Raw genomic sequence first — 18,206 nt, 5'->3', positions numbered from 1 at the left:
ACTCTCCATCCATACTTTCTTAACGATAGACCCTTGTCAACAATTTGAAATATGACTTCATAAATTGATTTCGATTACTGGACCCGCACCATAAAATCCAGGTTATTTTCACCATATTCATAGTTCGTAACCAAATCCAAACATTACAAAATGTAAAAATAAGAGTCCAGCGATAAAGTCCTTATCGCATTTATATAGCAGGTACTTCAAAACTTATAACGCTCGATTACAAATGCGGTCATTGGATGTGTGAATTGTGAAACTGAAAGCGATACATGTGTAATATATTACAAACCTGTTAATTACCACTCTAAGGTATACCTTAGAGTGGTAATTAACAGGTTTGGCGGAATTTTCAAGTTCAGTGCCTGTCTCCTCCTGTAGCCTGTCTTTAAGTTAACATAAAGAGCTTGTCCATTGAATCATCTGATAAATGTTGACTATAAAGTTGATCTTGTTATGATGCTAAGAACCAAGATACACAGGTTTAGTTTCGCGGGATAAAAAAAAATTGTATTCGTGTTTCGACAGACCTACTACAAATGTGATTGTAGGGCTGTACGTTAGGTAGGGATGTTTACATTATAGTACAGTAGTATAATCTGTTAGTTAAGTTTGAATATTTTTTGTCTTTTCATCATAAAATTAGCGATCGATACTTGGATTGAAAGTTTCAGAACCAGGCCATGAAATTAAAAGAATTGGTTTTCAAGATGTCAATGTGTCAATGTCAAAGTCACTTTTGAGATTTTCAATTTTCCAATTTCAATGTGCAAAATCTGCCATTGTATTGTATACGTTTACGATTACGGTTTTCTTAAATAAAACAACCGTTTCCGACAAATGTTAGAGACCAACTTAGAATTATTATTTTCTTTGCACATCTTTTAAATTATTCTCTCTATTAAACCATATAAAATATTTGGGTAAGTTGTATGAAAAATCTAAATTTAAATATTTTAATACACGTACTCATAAACTTTCTTTTAACTATTTCTTAGCTTTCTGTGGATAAGCAGCAATGGCTTTATCAGAGGTATTATTGTTGGTTTTTGGAACATACGATGTTAGGCATGTTATAAATAAATTTGAGGTTATAGAATGTTGTTGGCATTTCAAAAAGCTTATTATTTTATTGTCTAAGTCTCTTATTGTAAATATTCATTGTTTTAAGTTATTTGTTATATTTCTTCTTCTTATAATGTCGTTATTCTCAACACATTTGTTGACCAACATTGCATCATCTTCACAATAAGCCTAACAAAGCATGATTTCGATCCATATGGACAATTTTAAGAAGTAAAATAATAAAAGGCAGCTCTGAGTCAGACTTAACCATGATATGTACATTAAATAACCTTAATTTTTTTTTCACCTCAAAAAATATATTTTAAATAACAATATTAATTTAATAAATACTTGATGATGAAAAATAACTACAAATATTTATTGTACCTTTGTAAAAGCTGTTTTCATATATCATTGAGATGTATTTTAATACATAATATTCCCATTACAGGACTTAGATATAAATGAAGATGGTGTAAAGTTGTCGACATCTCAAAAGAGAAGGTTACGACGTAAGAAACTTCGGGATGCTCGTAATGAACATTTAAAAAAAAGATATAATACCATACAAGTTCCACAACCATCTAATTTCGTTACCACATTGTCTGCAATACCACCAGAACTTCTGGAAGGAGCATTATCTAATGTCAGTCTGAATGGAATAGGCAATGTAAGCAGAGATCTTGCATACATTTGTCAAGTAGATAGTTTTATTGCTAATTTAGAAAGCGAAATGTCATCTAACGATATGAGTATGAAATCTAAAGAAGAAGTATTAGCTGCAAGAGAAGCAAAGAAATTGAGTAAACAAAAGGCAAAGAAAAAAGATGAAAATCAACAAAATATTAAAGTCACTGACAGTAAGCCAGCTAATGAAAAAGGTAAAGCAGAACCGGAAGGTGCTACAGATTTGTCTAAAAGCAAGCCTGAAACAAAATCTGTAAACAAAGATCAAAAAGTAAGTTCTGAAAAAACAATAACAAAAAAATTACCTAAAGGTAAAGATGAAGTTGACAGAGCTGTTAAAGAAGTAACCATCAGTTTAGAAAAAACAGAACTTAAAGCAAAAGATTCTTCAAAAGACAATGTTATTACAGAACCTGAGCTAAATGTTAAGAAAAATGAAACAGAAAATGTACAGACAAAAGAACAAATAAGAGCTGAAAGGGCTGCAAAAAAAGCCGCTAAACAAGCTAAAAAGAAAGGAGGAGATAATATTGAAAAGGATATTAATAAAAATTCTTTAGTATCTAATCAAGTACCTCTAGGTAATGAAATAACTAATGTCGGGGAACTAAATGCTGATCAAGAGAACAATTCAGATGGTTTAACAGTTGGAGAAGTTGTAAAAACATTAAAAGACATTGTAAATGTTGCTAAAGAATTTCAAGCTGTTACAGATAAAGTCAAAGCTATAGATTTAACTGGAAACAAGGTATTACTTCGTATTTTTTTATAAAATCTTATAATCAATATTCTCATGCCCCAATGTAACTAACATTACCATACTCTTCCAAAACAGGGTGACCAATTTTTATATACATATTCAGTAAGTCTGAGAATTGGCTACTATTTATTTTTTAATCCCGCGCCGACGAAGTCGTGGGCAACAGCTAGAAAACTATTGTGCAAGGAAGGTTCACTATTAAATCTCGGTCATAACCTTAATATAAGAAGTATTCATGAATAAATAGTTGTCAATATTGTTTTTAAATAGAATGAGGGATATATTTACATGCAGTAAATGTGTAAAGCTGCAATGAAATTTATATTCTTGTTAATTTAAGAGCAAAGCGGAGTTAAGAGCTGAAAGAAGAGCAAAGCAGGAGGCACAGAGAGCTGCCAAGCAAGCACAACAGAAGCCAGCAGAAAAGTCAGCTGACTCAGAGGAAAAGGAGGTCAAAAAACAGGTAAAATTGAAATAAAGAAAAAGAAATTGATACAAATATACTCATAACAAAAAAAATTGCAATATACGAGTAAGTCTATTGAATGTGCTACTACGCTAGGGTACGGATTTCCGATCACATGGTCGCGAGTTCAAATTCCGCCATTCGATTATTATCGTAAACTATATCCTAGCACAACGTTAGTTGGATAAGTACAAGAAATGTAAGAAAATTAATAATAAAAATCTGTAAATATTTCAAATAAAATAAAAAATATCCTTACAGAATGTTCCTGCAAAGCTGAAGACTGCTGAAAAGGCTAAAACAAAAACACAAATGATGCACAGAGCTAACTGGTTCCAACATTTGTATACTGAACATGATAAAGAGGCTTTAAAGAAAATTGCACTCAATTCCAAGTAAGGAAATATTACTAAGTTAATAAAATAAAAAAAAATCAGTGGTGATGTGAGCCGTTCTTTAATTTTCATTTAACAGTGGTAGAGCCCGCTTTAACATCTTCGCACAACTTAGCCCTTTGAAATACCACGACCACACAGAAGACAGGCGTCAAGTGGAAGCAATTCCGCGTACAGTCTGATGAGTGTGTGTCCCGGAGGCCTTATTCAGTCCTCTTTCCCTTCGCACCCTTTTTCTTATAAGGAAAGGATGGGAAGTGGAAGTGGACTTTCCGGATGAGACGATGCATGGAAAGGGAAAATATTTTTTTTTCCGTGCATCCTCTCCTCCGTCGATTAAAGGTAGGCAACGCATATGCAGTTGCGTGTGTCTATGGGCAACGGTCACTTCGCTATTTCGGCGATTTCAGGTGGCCGCTCGCTCGTTTGCACCTTATGATATGAAAAAAAAAGGTTTTGCCCACAACTTCATCTGTGTAGAAATAATAAAAGAGTGAAAAGCATCTTGTTTGTTGTTTGAGACTATGTTCTATATGTTGGTCAAATTTCTATTGGATGTTTTGAACTTTTGAGAAGTTATTGAATAAATATGTGAAAAATGCAATCTTCGGGAACAATATATATTTTTGTTCTTTCCGACTATGTTCTACATCTAAGTCAAATTTCATTCATTCCATGCAACTATTATGGAGATAGCTTCTAACAAACATCCATCCAAATTTTTGCATTTATAATATTAAGATTTAGATTAGATGGTGTAATGTTATGACTATGTTTACCCTTTTTTTTGGTGTAGAAATAAATATATTGTACTAGTTTAAATGATATAATATGTTTTGTATGTCAGTCTACACCCGGCAGTGATAAAGCTGGGAGTTCAATTGGCGTCGCAAGTTGTGACAGGCTCCAACGCGAGGTGTATAGCGCTGTTAAATGCACTAAAAAAGGTTATTGCAACATTTTTTATCAATTCACTAGCTCTCGCCCGTGACTCCGCCCGTGCTGAAATAAAAAATACATAATTGGTTGCCTATGTGTTCATCCAGAGTATGTTCTATATGTATGCCAAATTTCATAGAGATTCTGACGAGACGTTCGTGGACGTGAATTTCATAGAGACGTCTGAACAGACGTTTTGGAGATACCTTCAAACAAACATTCACCCATCCATCCCAACATTCGCATTTATAATATTAATATAAGAAAGATTATAATATTAGTAAGAAATAAGATATAAACTACTTACAGGATAAAAAATATGAAGTAAAATGTAGCAGAAAAAATAAGAGAAAAACTAAAATAAATTAATATTTTTACAATAATACTTCTATTTAAAGATATTAAAATGATATAGTTACCTAATTTAATTTCATTATTACATTTATGTTTTTTAATTTCTGAATGCTATAAAGTAATTTGGTAAATACATATGGTAGATGGTGAGGGACTACACGCTGCCAGCTAAGACGGAGTTCGCACGAGGCCTGGAGTCACACCTGGCAGCCAGCCTGGACTTCCTGTGGGCCATGCGCCAGCCCTCCGCCTCGCAGACCAACGCTGTCAAACATTTTCGACGTCAGCTCATGCAACTGCCCAACAATTTGGATGAATTTCACGTCAGTATAACAATTATCTTGCACTTCACTTGTATTTTTATTTATATAATGTATTTTTTTGATTATAAACAATGACATAGTATTATATATTTTAATAGGCAAAGAAGAGTCTAGAGGAAGATATCGACAGATACATAAGAGAGCAGATCGATATGGCGGGAGAGGCTATCAGCATCGCCGTGCGCAACAAGATATCTCACGGAGATAATATTATGACCTATGGATGGTAAGCTAAATATTGATCTTACTAATATTATAAATGCGAATGTTTAGGTACATAGATGGATGGATGAACATATAGAACATAGTTTAGAAGAACACAGGCTACTAATTATGTTTTTTTTTATTCCGCTCAGACGGAGTCGCGGTAGACAGCTAGTTGTTTATATATTTATAAGTTTCAACTACCAAGAAATCTGTACACTATCATAGTGTTCAAAGACACTGAGAGGACACAGTTTACAGCTTCTTTGGCAGTGGACATTCTTGATATTACAGTCATGACCACTTGTCGTACTATAAATTATTGCTTTTTTTTCCATTATACGCAACAAATTCATTGAGTTGCCGTGAAATTAATCATTAGAATTACTGTTTAGAAAACTATTTGAACCTCTTTAACACAAGTTTGATAGATAATTGAATAACAATTTCGAGATTATTTTGTAAGCTTCTTTAGCTGATGCCGGTCAGTTTTGAACCGATTCAAACGATCAGCTTGCACCTCGAATAAATTCGCAAATCATGGCTCAACCCGATGTATTATACTTAACGAGCCTCGGAGCCTTGAGCTAAGCTGCCAGTCGTAGAGTGACCGATCATAAATCTATAAAGGTACAAATTGAGTTGTTCTGCAGGCTGGTTCGATGATCTGGTCCACACATGTGAAGTGTGAGCTGATCTGGAGACGAGTAAGGCATTGTATTGCAGTTCATCGTTGATCGAGCGCATTCTGTGCGAGGCGTGGGAGAGCGGGGTGCGGTTCCGTGCGGTGGTGGTGGGTGACCGCGTGCGACGTGGCGCGCGCGAGATGCTGCGCCGCCTCGCCGCCTGCGGCCTGCCCTGCACATACGCAGACATCTCCGCTGTCAGCTTCCTCATGCGGAATGTCAGTTATATTACCATCTTATATTTACTCTCTCTAATGTCACGTAGACATCTACCAAACGTCACTTTGCTAAGTACTACTTTAAGGCAGACGCACTTTTTTACTCCGAGAATTCTTTTATCAGAAGCAAATTTCATTTTTTTTCTAAATATATGGTATCTTGTAAATTATGTTCAGTCATATTAAGGGTCGCTTTCTACTGTTGAAGACCTTGCGCGTCACCGATCCATGATCTAGACTAGGTGTAGGTGAGGCAGCATTAATATGGTCTTATTTGAAGGAGCTACCCTCCGTGATGTCTACAATGGGGCCAATAATGTCCTCCATAGGGCTAACACGAGTGTGTACTGTGTAGATAAGCAAGGTGGTGATGGGTGCTGGGGCGCTGCTGGCGAGCGGGTCGGTGCTGGGTCCGCTGGGCAGCGCGCAGGTTGCGCTGGCGGCGCGCGGCCGCAACGTGCCCGTGCTCGTCGCCTGCGAGACGCACAAGTTCTCTGAACGCGTGCAGACTGACGCCTTCGTATACAACGAGATAGGTCAGCCATACATAACACACACAATCCTACGATATCATGCACACAAGTGACACATAATATTAATGTTGACCAATTTATAGAAGAAATTATCTCGTGCTATATGTCCTCTTTTAATATTCAATTGCCTAAAACTTCGTTCGCACGTAATTGAAACTAATCTAGTAATAATTATAGCCTGTCACTCCTGGATAGTTTAGCTTCCTAACCGTGAAAGAATTTTTCAAATCGATTCAGTAGTTTTGAAGCCTATTTAATGCAAACAAACCACCGATCAAATCTTTTTAATATTTCCCCTTTATAATATTAATAGACAACGCATAGGCAATTTCTTTTTAATGATTTATATAGAAAGCTCTTACTTCCCTATTTTAGCGAAATTAATCGCATAGCATAATATTAATTTTGATGCACTATTACATGTAATTAACATACATGTACTTTGTTAAGGTGATCCTGATGACTTGATCGACAAGACGGATGAGAACTCACCGCTCAAGGACTGGAGATCGAATCCCAATCTGACGCTGCTGAATCTGACGTATGACGTGACTCCGCCGAGCCTCGTCACCGCTGTGGTGACAGAGCTGGCCATACTGCCCTGCACCAGTGCTCCTGTTGTCTTGAGAATCAAACCTTCAGAGTACAGCCCGCTTGGTTAGAAACTGTATTTTGACTGTAGTTACACTTGTAATGATTATGCCATCTGTTTTTGAAAGAAAATGAAAGTTCTAGGGTTATATAGTCGAACCTGGATGAGTAAGAAACCTTTATAAGCAAATCATTGTCCCAAACTACGAACTTCATTAGCGAAAAAATCTGGTTAAAGAGAGATTGCTATAGGCGAGAAAAATATAGCTATCCATTGGACTCTCCCTTATCCAGGTTCAACTGTATTTATGTTAGCTTTGTTTGTTATAAATTGTATAAAGCTTATAAATTGATTATAAAAAAAAGGTTGTGTAAATGACTTTATATGTACTTTAACTCTTTGTTTGTAAAAGTATTGATGGTTTTTAACCATTTATATTTATTCTGCTGCAGGAAACTGTCAAATTATTTTCATTATTGAATACATTTTTAGAGCAATTGGTAATCTAATAATTTATAAGTTTCAGTGTAAGATGGTAATGTTGCGAAAATTATTTTTGAAAAATATAAATAGCTTGAACCCGATTTTTTTCACAATTTTAAGTTCTTTTGAAAGAAGTAGTTATCAATGTAAACATGTTAATAACATTAAATAAGCCGGACATACAGATTTAGAAAATAATATATAAATAATTATTGTAAACTTAATATTGTAATTCATAGTTTTTTAAACCACTGCCATTGTGTAAATAGCAAACGGTATCACTTTCCTCTGAATATATTGTGCTCAAAGAATTTTTTTTTATTATTTAAATATAAATTGTCTCAATCTACTCAGCATTGCCAACTCTTGAAATAAAGTTGTTTTGAATTTTATCTTAAAAAAGATATTTTATTTTCCCATTTAATTTTCTTTGGGTTTTAATTTTAACTAATTGTATCTTTTACATTCACATCGGAGGACCCATAAAAGAACATTAACGATATACGCGTACGTAACGTCATCGACAAAATCCCGAAATTGCGCTGCTGAAATGTCGATACCGTACCAAAACGTTCTCACGAATATTCGTAATAGACTATGTTTTTTTTTTAAATAATATCATTAAATACCAGTCTGAAAGTTAAATTTAAGGTTAGATGCAAAAAAACACAATATAGATAAAAACACTTATATTCTCCATAAAATAAATGTTTGAGGTGATACAAATGTGCTTGAACAGAAATATAACCTTCCTAAAAATTTTATATAAATAAAAAATTATTAAAATTATATTACTCTTTATGAGGATGTTCAGACTTATGTATGGAGAAATCTAATCTTACATAAATTATTACACACAAGAAAAGCAAGTAGAGGAAGCCTACAACTAGTAGGGGCTCCTGCAACATCAGGATACGTGGGAATGTGTAACGAAGTTGGAAATCTTGGATGTGGTTCTCTACAACATTTGTCTTGGTAAAGGTTATCACTGGGCGACCTTTCGTATCTAAGTATGTATAATGCAGGGTGTCAGGTAATCTTGTGACACTGTATGGAATATTGATTTTGATATTCGTTGAACCTTCAGGCAAAACAATCTTGGTAATCAATTCATCAATTTGCATGTCATCAAATATATGATCTACTACTCGCATTTTAAGCAAGTATTCATTGCCTGAATGGTACAAGTACTCGTAACTTGGCACATTGTACCCAAGTGTATAATGTGACCTCCAACCACCAAACAGTGGATACCTAGGTCTGAGGTCCAACTCAACGGAATCTTTCTTGATTTTCATATTCGAGGTAGAAATATTTCCATTTGTATCCCTGTAGTACACATCAGCGGCTGAAGCTGGGAGCAGTGTCTTGTAAGAGCGCACGCTGGCAGGACCACTGTGATGGTCTTGTTGATAGTCATAGCGAGAGAATGGTCCTTTCAGTTTTGCACCTGTATGTTCAATTTCAATCTTTTCCTCAATAGCAATGTTGCCCCAGTGTGAAACTTCAATCAACCGCTCAAGCCGTGTTACAGTTAAGAATGGGGAATTGTTCTTGTAGTGTACACTTAATTCTTTTTCTGTAAAGGGTCCAGTGTTACTATAAGGACCATATAAAATAGTACCATCTTGCTGGGAAAACGGTTTCACTTTAGTAAACGACTCCACGGTCTTCGTTATCATAGCGACACTTGTTTTTTGTGAAGTCACAGGGTAAGGGGTGAAAAAATAAAGATTGCCATTGTATTTTACTAGTTGATCTTCCTGCTGTGTAATAGCCGTCGGATATGGGAGCAGTGATTTGGTATATACCGCCTCAGCTGTCAGCACAATGGTGGAAGCAGCGTTGATAGGTTCTTTTAATTCGACTCTCCAAAATTTGACGTCGTCATATCCTTTCACTGTAGTTTCCACCAAACGTAAATCTCTGTTATTATTATCTTTAACTCCAACAAAGGCCAAATTATTCTTCGTAGTGCTTTCAGCAGCATACAAGAAGTTCTTTACCGGTTTCTGCCCTGCGTTCTCCAAGGTTATTTTTGATGTTATTTTAACTAGTTGAGATGAAATGTCTATGTGGCGCTCGACATTTTTTATTCTTATATCATTAGATATTGTATCAACGTTTACACCATTACATTTTATTATAACACAAAGCAGAAATGCTAAGCTAAACGTTATTTTAGCCATCGCCGGTATCATTTTTCTTTTGACATTTGACAACGCACTTCAACAAGATGCGGAAGTACACGCCAGCGCAGGAAATACGTAACGGCATGTTCCTATTGCCAACTCCGTTTCAAAGAGCAAATACAAAAACTGCACGTTCTGCAAACTGAAAACAACGAAAGATCGTTTTTCACAACCCTTACACTGAAATGCGTTACAAAAGTGTTTTTTTTTGGGTTTTTTGAAACATATTTCGATAAAAATATGTCGATTTTTAAAACAAACTTAGCATGTATTTTACACTGAAACTTGTTGTATAGTATGCGGACACCCAGTTGTCAAACTTTTGGAAATTGTTCACTTTCATTACTCTTTGAAAAAAGTTTTAGTTGTTTGTAGTTTTTTTTTATTATTTGCGTTAAAATAAATGCAATAAAAGAATTTAACATAAATGCTTGAAAAATTATCTTATGTATTTCCTGCTACTAAAGCTTGTAATTCGTTGACATACTTATCCTTATAATTAAAGAAGTCAGGATATATTTTTGAAAAAATGATTAAATCGTTTATACGATTTGCTCTGCTTCTCTTAGGTAAGTGAACTAGTTTTTACATTACATTTTAAAATATGCTTGTTACAAAAAATGTTAATTTAATAATACTATTATTGATGTACAGTTACTTAAACTATCCTTTTATTTTTTTAGTAATAAATCAAATAATACCATGTGATGCCTTGAGAGGTTTCGGGAGAGGAAGCTATGGCGGAAAGTATGGCAGCAAAGGCTATAAAGAACCACAAGCGAAAACTTACGCTGGTACAGGTGCTTCCCAAGGATTTGCAGGACAAAGTGCAACCCGCAGAGGTTTGGGAATATCAGCTTGGGGAATCGTAACACTGGTTGTATCATGTATTTTAGCGATCGTTGGTTTATATTACATTTCAATTTGCTATCCTGTGATTTGTCAGAAGAACAAAAAGTATGATATAATGGGATTAACCAGTGTAGTTTAGTATATTTTTATTGTATCTAGAATTTTAAAGTAAGTAAATACCCAGTACTTAGCTGCTTAAGAGACTAGTTGATAACTGCAAATGAATGCATCAATTTTCCATATCAATGTTATCATAAAAAGTTTATTTGACTTTATTTATAAAGGTTTTGATATTTGTATAATCTAGTATTTTTTAAATATAGACTGCCAATTGATTTAGAATAAAGAACAAGGTTTAAGAGGACTGCTTTTAACGTAATATTTAAATAACAATATCAATATATTTAAATAAATGTTGACATTTTACAATTTTTTCATGTTTTCTCTATTTAAGAGAACACATATATAGGGATAAGGAAAGAGCTTCCATTAAATATTATATAATAATTATATAGCACAAATGTTATATTTAAATAATTTAATAAAAATACACTCAAAATGTTTCAGTACAAAGAATTAGAAATGAAATCATTATTATTTTTTATCAGTATTAAAAAAATTACATAAACCATATGTATATAAGTTCCATTCCTAGTTTAAAAGGAAAATAAAATGCCCATGAAAATTTATTATATCTTGAATATCATACAAACACTATCATATATCATATCATAAAATTTGGAATTTAAAAATTTCATAATAATAAATTCCAATAAAGTGCCATAGTATTTACACATTTTATTGAGGTTTATAATAAATACAATGGTGTTAATATTTTGTAAGAAAATGTACTAATAAAATTATGATGCAAATATTCGACATATTTCATGTTATTTCATAATAGTGTAAGTGGTGTAATTTACGGGAAATTCTGAAATGCAAATATGTTTTACAAAATTTAAACCAGCCTTGTAAGCTTTATATTATGGTCTGATTTATGTAATATTTTACAATAATTTTAAGGTAATAAAATAATGCTCAAATATATTTTAACTAGTATAAAATTTGTATTTATTTCCTTTATTACCTGTAACATCACCTGTACAGAGATCTTGAAATCTAGAAGTGTGTTTTTTTAACAGCTTGGTAGAACATGATAAATGGATGAAAAATTTCTAAAATAGGTAATTGTAACAAAGGATTTTAGACAACAGAAAAAACAATATTGATATATTAAAAATTTATAATAGCCTTTCAATTAGTAATCAAAACATGGCCACAAATATCAAAATACACACTGGAAGAGAGGCAGTCAAAACATTATTAATAATTGCCTTATTTTAACAAAATTAATTACATTATTGAGACCATTCATTATTACAGAATGTTACAAATAGATCTCACATATTTTAGTCAGCATTAATCAGAAATAACATTATTAATAGTAATAATTATTAAACTTTCATTCTAATTAATTAATGAGATAAACGCTGACCAAAAACTCCTGAGTTATACAGTGATATATTTATAAAAACATATATAATAAAAAAAAATCCAAAACTACGCCATAATTTCAAAGATATGTTAAAAATTGTACAATATATCATTTGTCTTAAATGGAAAGATTCTATATAATATACAATATTATTAGTATTTATTACAAGAACTGTAGTAGATAAATGCGAATCTAAACTCTACACTACCTATGTTTACAAAACAAAAGAAATTAAAAGGAAACATTGATACTGAGCATTCTATTGAAAAAGAAAATTTTAAAAATGTCTGGACATTATTTTATGTGATGTTTTGAGACTACAAAGATCTTAATAATAATTAAGTGAAACTAAAATTGGCAGTCTTAAGCACTATCACTTATAATTCGTCCTTCTCCAAGTCCACATCGGAGAGGTCAATATCCTCTTCGGGAGGCAGTTCACCGTCCTTCCCATCCCAAGGCTCTGTGGCACTGATCTTTGGCATTTCCGCGCCTTTCACTGGCGCAGTTTGTCCTCGTCCGAATGAAAGATCCCTGTAATAAATTTAATATTTACCTAAAGATTTTTCTTTAAACATATTATTCTTCTTATGTTAGTAGATATTTTCAGAATGGATGCATGGATCTCGCTGAAATTTGGCATAGATGTAGAACATAGTCTGTAAGAACACATAGGCTACTAAATAAGTTATATTTCGCGCGGATGGATTCGCGGGCGATTCCTAGTCTTTGATAACTGTAGAAGTAAGTCAGACAAATATTAAAAAAGTAAGATTTATTATATGAAGCATAACAATATACTAGTACAAAGGCATACCTTAGGAACTCATTGATGCCAGTCTCAGAGAATGATCCCCTTAGTGTGGAGAACTTGAGTTTCTTAGCGTTGACGACGGCCATAGCCGGGTACCCGAACCCGCCCAGTTCCAGCGCCTCCTCCAGTGCAGGCTGCGCTCCCGCCTCCGTCCACACCCATCTACAAATATTATTAGCATTCATGTTTCATTCTGGGTTTCCACTACCGAAACATGCAGATAATTGTTATCTGTGTTTTTCCTACGACTGAGAGATGTGACTATAGTTGGATTGTGTGGGAAAGAGAATGTGTATGATTAGAAAAATTCCATTTAGTTTGTACAAACTTATTGCAGAGTTCGAGGTCAACACACATATCCCTCGGGACATTATTAGCTTATTTGCCAACTTACCCCCACATCTTGTTCTTATACTTGTCACCAAGACGGGCTAGGATAGAGATATAGTCATTGCGGCAAGCGGCGTTGCAGTCTAGTATATGCGGCAATATGGACACCACGCACAATGGCTTCTCACTGCACACCTTCAGCGTCTCTTCATTTACTACCTAAATAAGTAGAAGAAATTAATAAAAGCATTATATTTGCTGAATAAATATAAGTGAAATAAAATTAAGTCCACATAAACATAATATAATAGTGTTTTGCAAAAAAAATTACTACTTTACAAGTAACAAAATAAACTGAGTTTTGTATATCAATAAAGTAAAATGAAGTAATACCAATAAATGTATATGTACATTACATCACGAAATATTTACTATAGAAACAAAGTTTATTGTAACCGAGGGTCTATCATGAATATAAGCGATATAAGATTTCGTAACATAATCGACAGAATATTTCAATATTTTTGTGAGATTTGCCGCTATGCACAAATTTAATAAACAAAAAAAAACATGTACTTCAAATAGAATAAAGTTCATACTGTTAAATTTTGATTTGAATCAATCAATATTTTAATCTTAATTACTTCAACTTTCACAAGTAAGCAATTAATTTTCATTGTAGCTTATGATTAAAGTGTTATAGAAGGAAAAAAATTCATTAAACATTAACTTTTGGAGGCTCATAGTGAACTGGCGTGCAGTAAGTATTGTAGTTTTTAACAATACACAGTTACAGTGTTTTTCGAAACTCATTAATAAAGAGAACTTGAATTATGCCAATTTCCCGTAGGTTCAACGTTGGCAATTAACAATAAATATTTGGAGCAAACCTTAATCTTACTAAAATTATAAATGCGAATGTTTAGATGGATGGATGTTTGTTTAAAGGTGTCTCCAGATGATGATTGATGGCTTGTCTTCTATAAAATTAGGAAACAACTCAAACCTGAATAATTTCTGGTGGAGCAATGTTTTCAGCGAGCTTCTCCAATGCATAAGCCACAATATCGCTTGATGTCCTTCCACCGTTGTAATCCTCTACAGAGTCAGATGTCTTCTTGCCAGCATTGAACAGCTTGATAGTTGGGTAGCCTTGCACTTGGTAACGTGAAGCCATGGCCTGGTGCACTGTCGCATCTAATGCACCAACTTTCACCTGGATATTTTTTTTTCAATTTTAAATAAATACTTTTTTAGTTGGTGACAAATTAGAAGTTTTATATTGGTTTCATTATGAACCACCAGTATTATTTCTTAAAATTTTAACGTGATTTATTAGTTAATTATAACAACACACAGAAATATAACTGTTAAGTTTGTATTTAATGTAAAAAAAATATAAGGTTACTACAAAGATTTTATTTGCAATAAAGTGAAAAAAATTAAACAAGTGGGTCAAGGAATTTGATTGTTCTCAACATGAAATAAATGTGTAAAAAAAATTGATAAATTTCAACCAAGAAAATTAATTATTGATGGTTTAATTTATTTTTAATACAGAATTACTATAAATTTATTTTATTTAATAATCATATTACAATAAGCAGTGTAATAAAATATTTATTATTGTGTTGTGTCATTAAAATTAAATTAACAATTACTGTATAAACATTTTCATATGTCTTCAATTGGAAATCTCAAAATTTTTGGCTTAAGACATATTATATTTTCTATTTCTTGATGATTTTTACAGGTCAATGAAATTTAAACAGTAGTTCATTGACTTATATTAAATAATCTATATCATGCATACCTTGCCCTTGAGTTCTGTAGCAGCCTTAGCCCAGTGGGGCTCCAGATTCTTGCAGTGCCCACACCAGGGAGCGTAGAACTCTACCAGCCAGAGATCTTCGCTATCCAGCACCAGTTCTTTAAAGTTGCTGTCAGTCAGTGTGATTACATCAGACTGAAACAAAAATAAACTGATTTTTAGAAACTCTTTAATTTCAATTAACATGTCAAATTTAAATGATTCATTTTATAGTCATGTTCTAGCATCAGTGAAGGCAAATATTTGTGAATTTATTAAAATTACTTAAATAGATCAATAAAAATTTAAGCGTCAATAGCCTAATGGTTAAGGATACGGATTTCCGATCACGAGGTCGGGGATTCGAATCCCGACATTCGACTATTGTCGTGAACCATATCCTAGCACAAGCTCTATAGCTTAGTTGGAATGGTAAAAGAAATATTAGTAAATATACAAAAAAAATGTTAGGCCCATGTTTATTTTAGGTAATTTAAAAAGGTGACCAAGTGATAATACAGCCATGTAAGATTAGGCTGTAAAAGTAAGTATTTATGTTTCTCTATAACGCTTTGAAATGTTCGGACAAATACAACAAGCAAGAATATAAACCCACATGGTAACAGACATGGTAATATGTTTAACAAGGTCAATAATTGATTAGAATTATTGTGGGTGTTGTATGACATGGTGAAAGGAGAATTTGATGAATTGATAGATGTAAATCTGAGTACTGACCAATGCTATGTGTGTAGGTGCAATGTAACATGTTACACAAAGAGCAATCATACAGACAAAGCATGGTGTAACATTATGCCATTAAAGAGGAGATATCTAAGTATAACAATTTTATGTTGCGAAAACAATGTAAAATTAAAATCCAAGTACAATAAAAGCTAAGTAAGGCTAACTTACAACTTAGTAAAATTATGAGATTGCGGTATCTTGCTTTTGCATACTTATTTCTAAAATATGTTACACATCATCTTGTTTACATAATTAGATTATTCTATGATAAAATGCATACACATGTATCCATTATATTAGATAAGATGTTATTGCCCTCGTTTTACACTATAGCAAAATTTACTTACTTCAATATTGGTCTTAAAAGCTGATGTATGCTTTATACAGTTAAAAATATAATAGAAGTTTTAAATGAAATACTCATAGAATCTTTATATATTATTTTGAAAATAAATTTCAATCAATAATTAGTATCTATTTTTTATTAAATTTATATTTAAGTTTCACTATCCTGGGTGGATCATCATCAAACACTTTGCCTCGGAACAGATTCAATTCGAGCAAATTTATATTATTTCCTTTAGTTTTCAGTGGTGCTGTCATTTTAGGCTGTTCGATTTGTTTCACAAGCAAAATTTTCTTAACGGGCTTCCATGGTATCTCATGGCCATACAAGCCACTTCTTAATCTCCACTATTAAATTATTAAAATCTTTTTATAAGAAAATTATAAAAAATATTTGATCATTGTATAAAATAATGCGAATAGATCTTTCTTTGTTTTAAAGTGGCCCCCAACAACATAAGCTTTCCAATTTAACATAAGCAATTTTATATCTTTTATTAAGTTACGAAATCCATTAGTAGAAATGTTAATTTAGAATTTGACCTCAATTTGAAAGATATTACTGAAAAATTGCTATTTACCTTATCTGATGATCCACCAGACTTCTTCCCAAGGTTTTCATAGGCTTTCTCCTTTGCTGCTTTGATTCCTGCATCCACAAACCCTTCAGCAGTTCTTTGACCCTGGTAAGGAGTATGTTTGCTGCCAGAGAACACCTTGATAGTGGGGAAACCAGTAACTCCATACCTCTGAGCCAAGTCTTTGTGCTGATCTGCATCTACACCACCTACTTTGATGACGCCCTGTGATCATAATAAGAAACTACTATCACTTACAACTTTATAATTACATTACTTCTTAGAATGCTCGAAAATGTGCATTTTGAATGGCATTTGGACTGATCACAAATATGAATTATCTTTACCGAATAACGAATGTTTATCAAAATTACTATCAACTTGTTGACAAAATAAGAAACTGGAGTACAAAGTACAGATTATTAATTTTGGACAAATTTATTCAGGTAGGTAAATTAAAAACTTACCTTTAAAGCACGAGCAGCTTTCTTGTATTCGGGAACAAGGTTCTTACAATGTCCACACCATGGAGCGTAAAATTCAACTATCCATATTTCATCAGATTTAGTGACCAGTCGGTCGAAATTGCTAGGAGTCAATTCTATAACATCTGACGAGGAGTCGTACAAAGCATACGTCCCCGCGACGAATAGGAGAATACCTGCAAAAGACCGTGTCATTATAGTAAATGCCGCACCGGTATAAATGAATGATTTGTAACTAGCATGAAGTACAATTTCATGGTTAAATATGTGTTATTAAAACATACCTAGACTGCGCATTTGTAACATTATCGCTAATTTTATAGTTTCAAGTAAACAATAATTATGTGCCCCAAGAGAATTTAATTAAACCGGCACCGATAACTTGCATAAAATGAAAAACACGTCAATCTTTTCAACCCGAATAACAACCAAAAAGTTCTGGACTTGTCAATGGATTTCGTGGATTCATCTTATTGGACATTTTATTTTTCGCGCTATTTTGGTAGTGTTACCATGAACATGCCCTAATAAACAACAAATCATTTCAGCTATTAACCTCAAATTAAGTAGAATTTTAGATATTAAGAATTATTTCAGTTAAAAAGTTTATTAATGTTGTTACATTCATTTTTAATCATAAGGCTGCAAATGAGCCTACGACCACTAGCATTCTCTGAAGAAGTTAATCAACCGCTGCCCGTAAACATCCCCAGACATACCAATTCGACGGAGGACCCTTCCTTTCTATAATAAAAGGGTAAGAAGGGAAAGAGGACCAAAATTAGGTCTCAAGATAAACCTACAGTTTTTTACTCTATTTATATAGTCTGTTTCTTTTGTTTTTCCTTTT

General features: G+C 33.1%; 3 protein-coding genes across 4 annotated transcripts; 1 reads left to right on the top strand and 2 right to left on the bottom strand.

Annotated features, from left to right (window-relative positions):
• Positions 1–236: 236 nt before the first annotated feature.
• On the top strand, positions 237–8,100 carry eIF2Bdelta (eukaryotic translation initiation factor 2B subunit delta). Of its 2 annotated transcripts, none has more exons than XM_013321614.1 (10): positions 237–279; positions 1,520–2,503; positions 2,856–2,978; positions 3,243–3,376; positions 4,224–4,323; positions 4,813–4,992; positions 5,091–5,218; positions 5,923–6,100; positions 6,456–6,636; positions 7,084–8,100. In XM_013321614.1, exons 2-10 carry the CDS (start codon positions 1,802–1,804, stop codon positions 7,293–7,295), a joined length of 1,938 nt encoding a protein of 645 aa, XP_013177068.1. In that variant the 5' UTR covers positions 237–279; positions 1,520–1,801; the 3' UTR covers positions 7,296–8,100. The 2 variants fall into 2 exon arrangements, with proteins under 2 accessions (XP_013177068.1, XP_013177067.1); XM_013321613.1 differs by lacking the exon at positions 237–279 and adding an exon at positions 980–1,036.
• A 282-nt stretch (positions 8,101–8,382) lies between these two features.
• Positions 8,383–9,972, bottom strand: LOC106123924 (dolichyl-diphosphooligosaccharide--protein glycosyltransferase subunit 1). The gene has a single exon (XM_013320339.1). The coding sequence runs from the start codon at positions 9,907–9,909 to the stop codon at positions 8,500–8,502; it is 1,410 nt and encodes a 469-aa protein (XP_013175793.1). The 5' UTR covers positions 9,910–9,972; the 3' UTR covers positions 8,383–8,499.
• Positions 9,973–11,977: 2,005 nt separating this feature from the next.
• CaBP1 (Protein disulfide-isomerase A6 homolog CaBP1) lies at positions 11,978–17,790 on the bottom strand. The gene is made up of 8 exons (XM_013321560.1): positions 17,641–17,790; positions 17,339–17,532; positions 16,875–17,096; positions 15,205–15,357; positions 14,398–14,607; positions 13,456–13,610; positions 13,065–13,223; positions 11,978–12,781 (listed from the first exon to the last, which is right to left on the bottom strand). The coding sequence occupies exons 1-8, from the start codon at positions 17,660–17,662 to the stop codon at positions 12,625–12,627; spliced, it is 1,272 nt and encodes a 423-aa protein (XP_013177014.1). The 5' UTR covers positions 17,663–17,790; the 3' UTR covers positions 11,978–12,624.
• Positions 17,791–18,206: the final 416 nt, after the last annotated feature.

Source organism: Papilio xuthus, unplaced genomic scaffold, assembly GCF_000836235.2.
Source record: "Papilio xuthus unplaced genomic scaffold, Pxut_1.1 DF825946.1, whole genome shotgun sequence".
NCBI classification, from domain to species: Eukaryota; Metazoa; Arthropoda; class Insecta; order Lepidoptera; family Papilionidae; genus Papilio; species Papilio xuthus.
This window is presented reverse-complemented; position numbering and strand designations above follow the sequence as displayed.

Coding starts and splice junctions, on each gene's coding strand:
- eIF2Bdelta (XM_013321613.1), top strand. Junction 4,324..4,812: donor TGTTAAATGCACTAAAAAAG/GTTATTGCAACA, acceptor TACATATGGTAG/ATGGTGAGGGACTACACGCT. Junction 6,637..7,083: donor CTTCGTATACAACGAGATAG/GTCAGCCATACA, acceptor TACTTTGTTAAG/GTGATCCTGATGACTTGATC.
- LOC106123924 (XM_013320339.1), bottom strand. CDS start 9,909: ATGATACCGGCGATGGCTAAAATAACGTTTAGCTTAGCATTTCTGCTT.
- CaBP1 (XM_013321560.1), bottom strand. CDS start 17,662: ATGTTACAAATGCGCAGTCTAG. Junction 17,097..17,338: donor AAGCTGCTCGTGCTTTAAAG/GTAAGTTTTTAA, acceptor TTATGATCACAG/GGCGTCATCAAAGTAGGTGG. Junction 12,782..13,064: donor GGCATCAATGAGTTCCTAAG/GTATGCCTTTGT, acceptor AATTTATTACAG/GGATCTTTCATTCGGACGAG.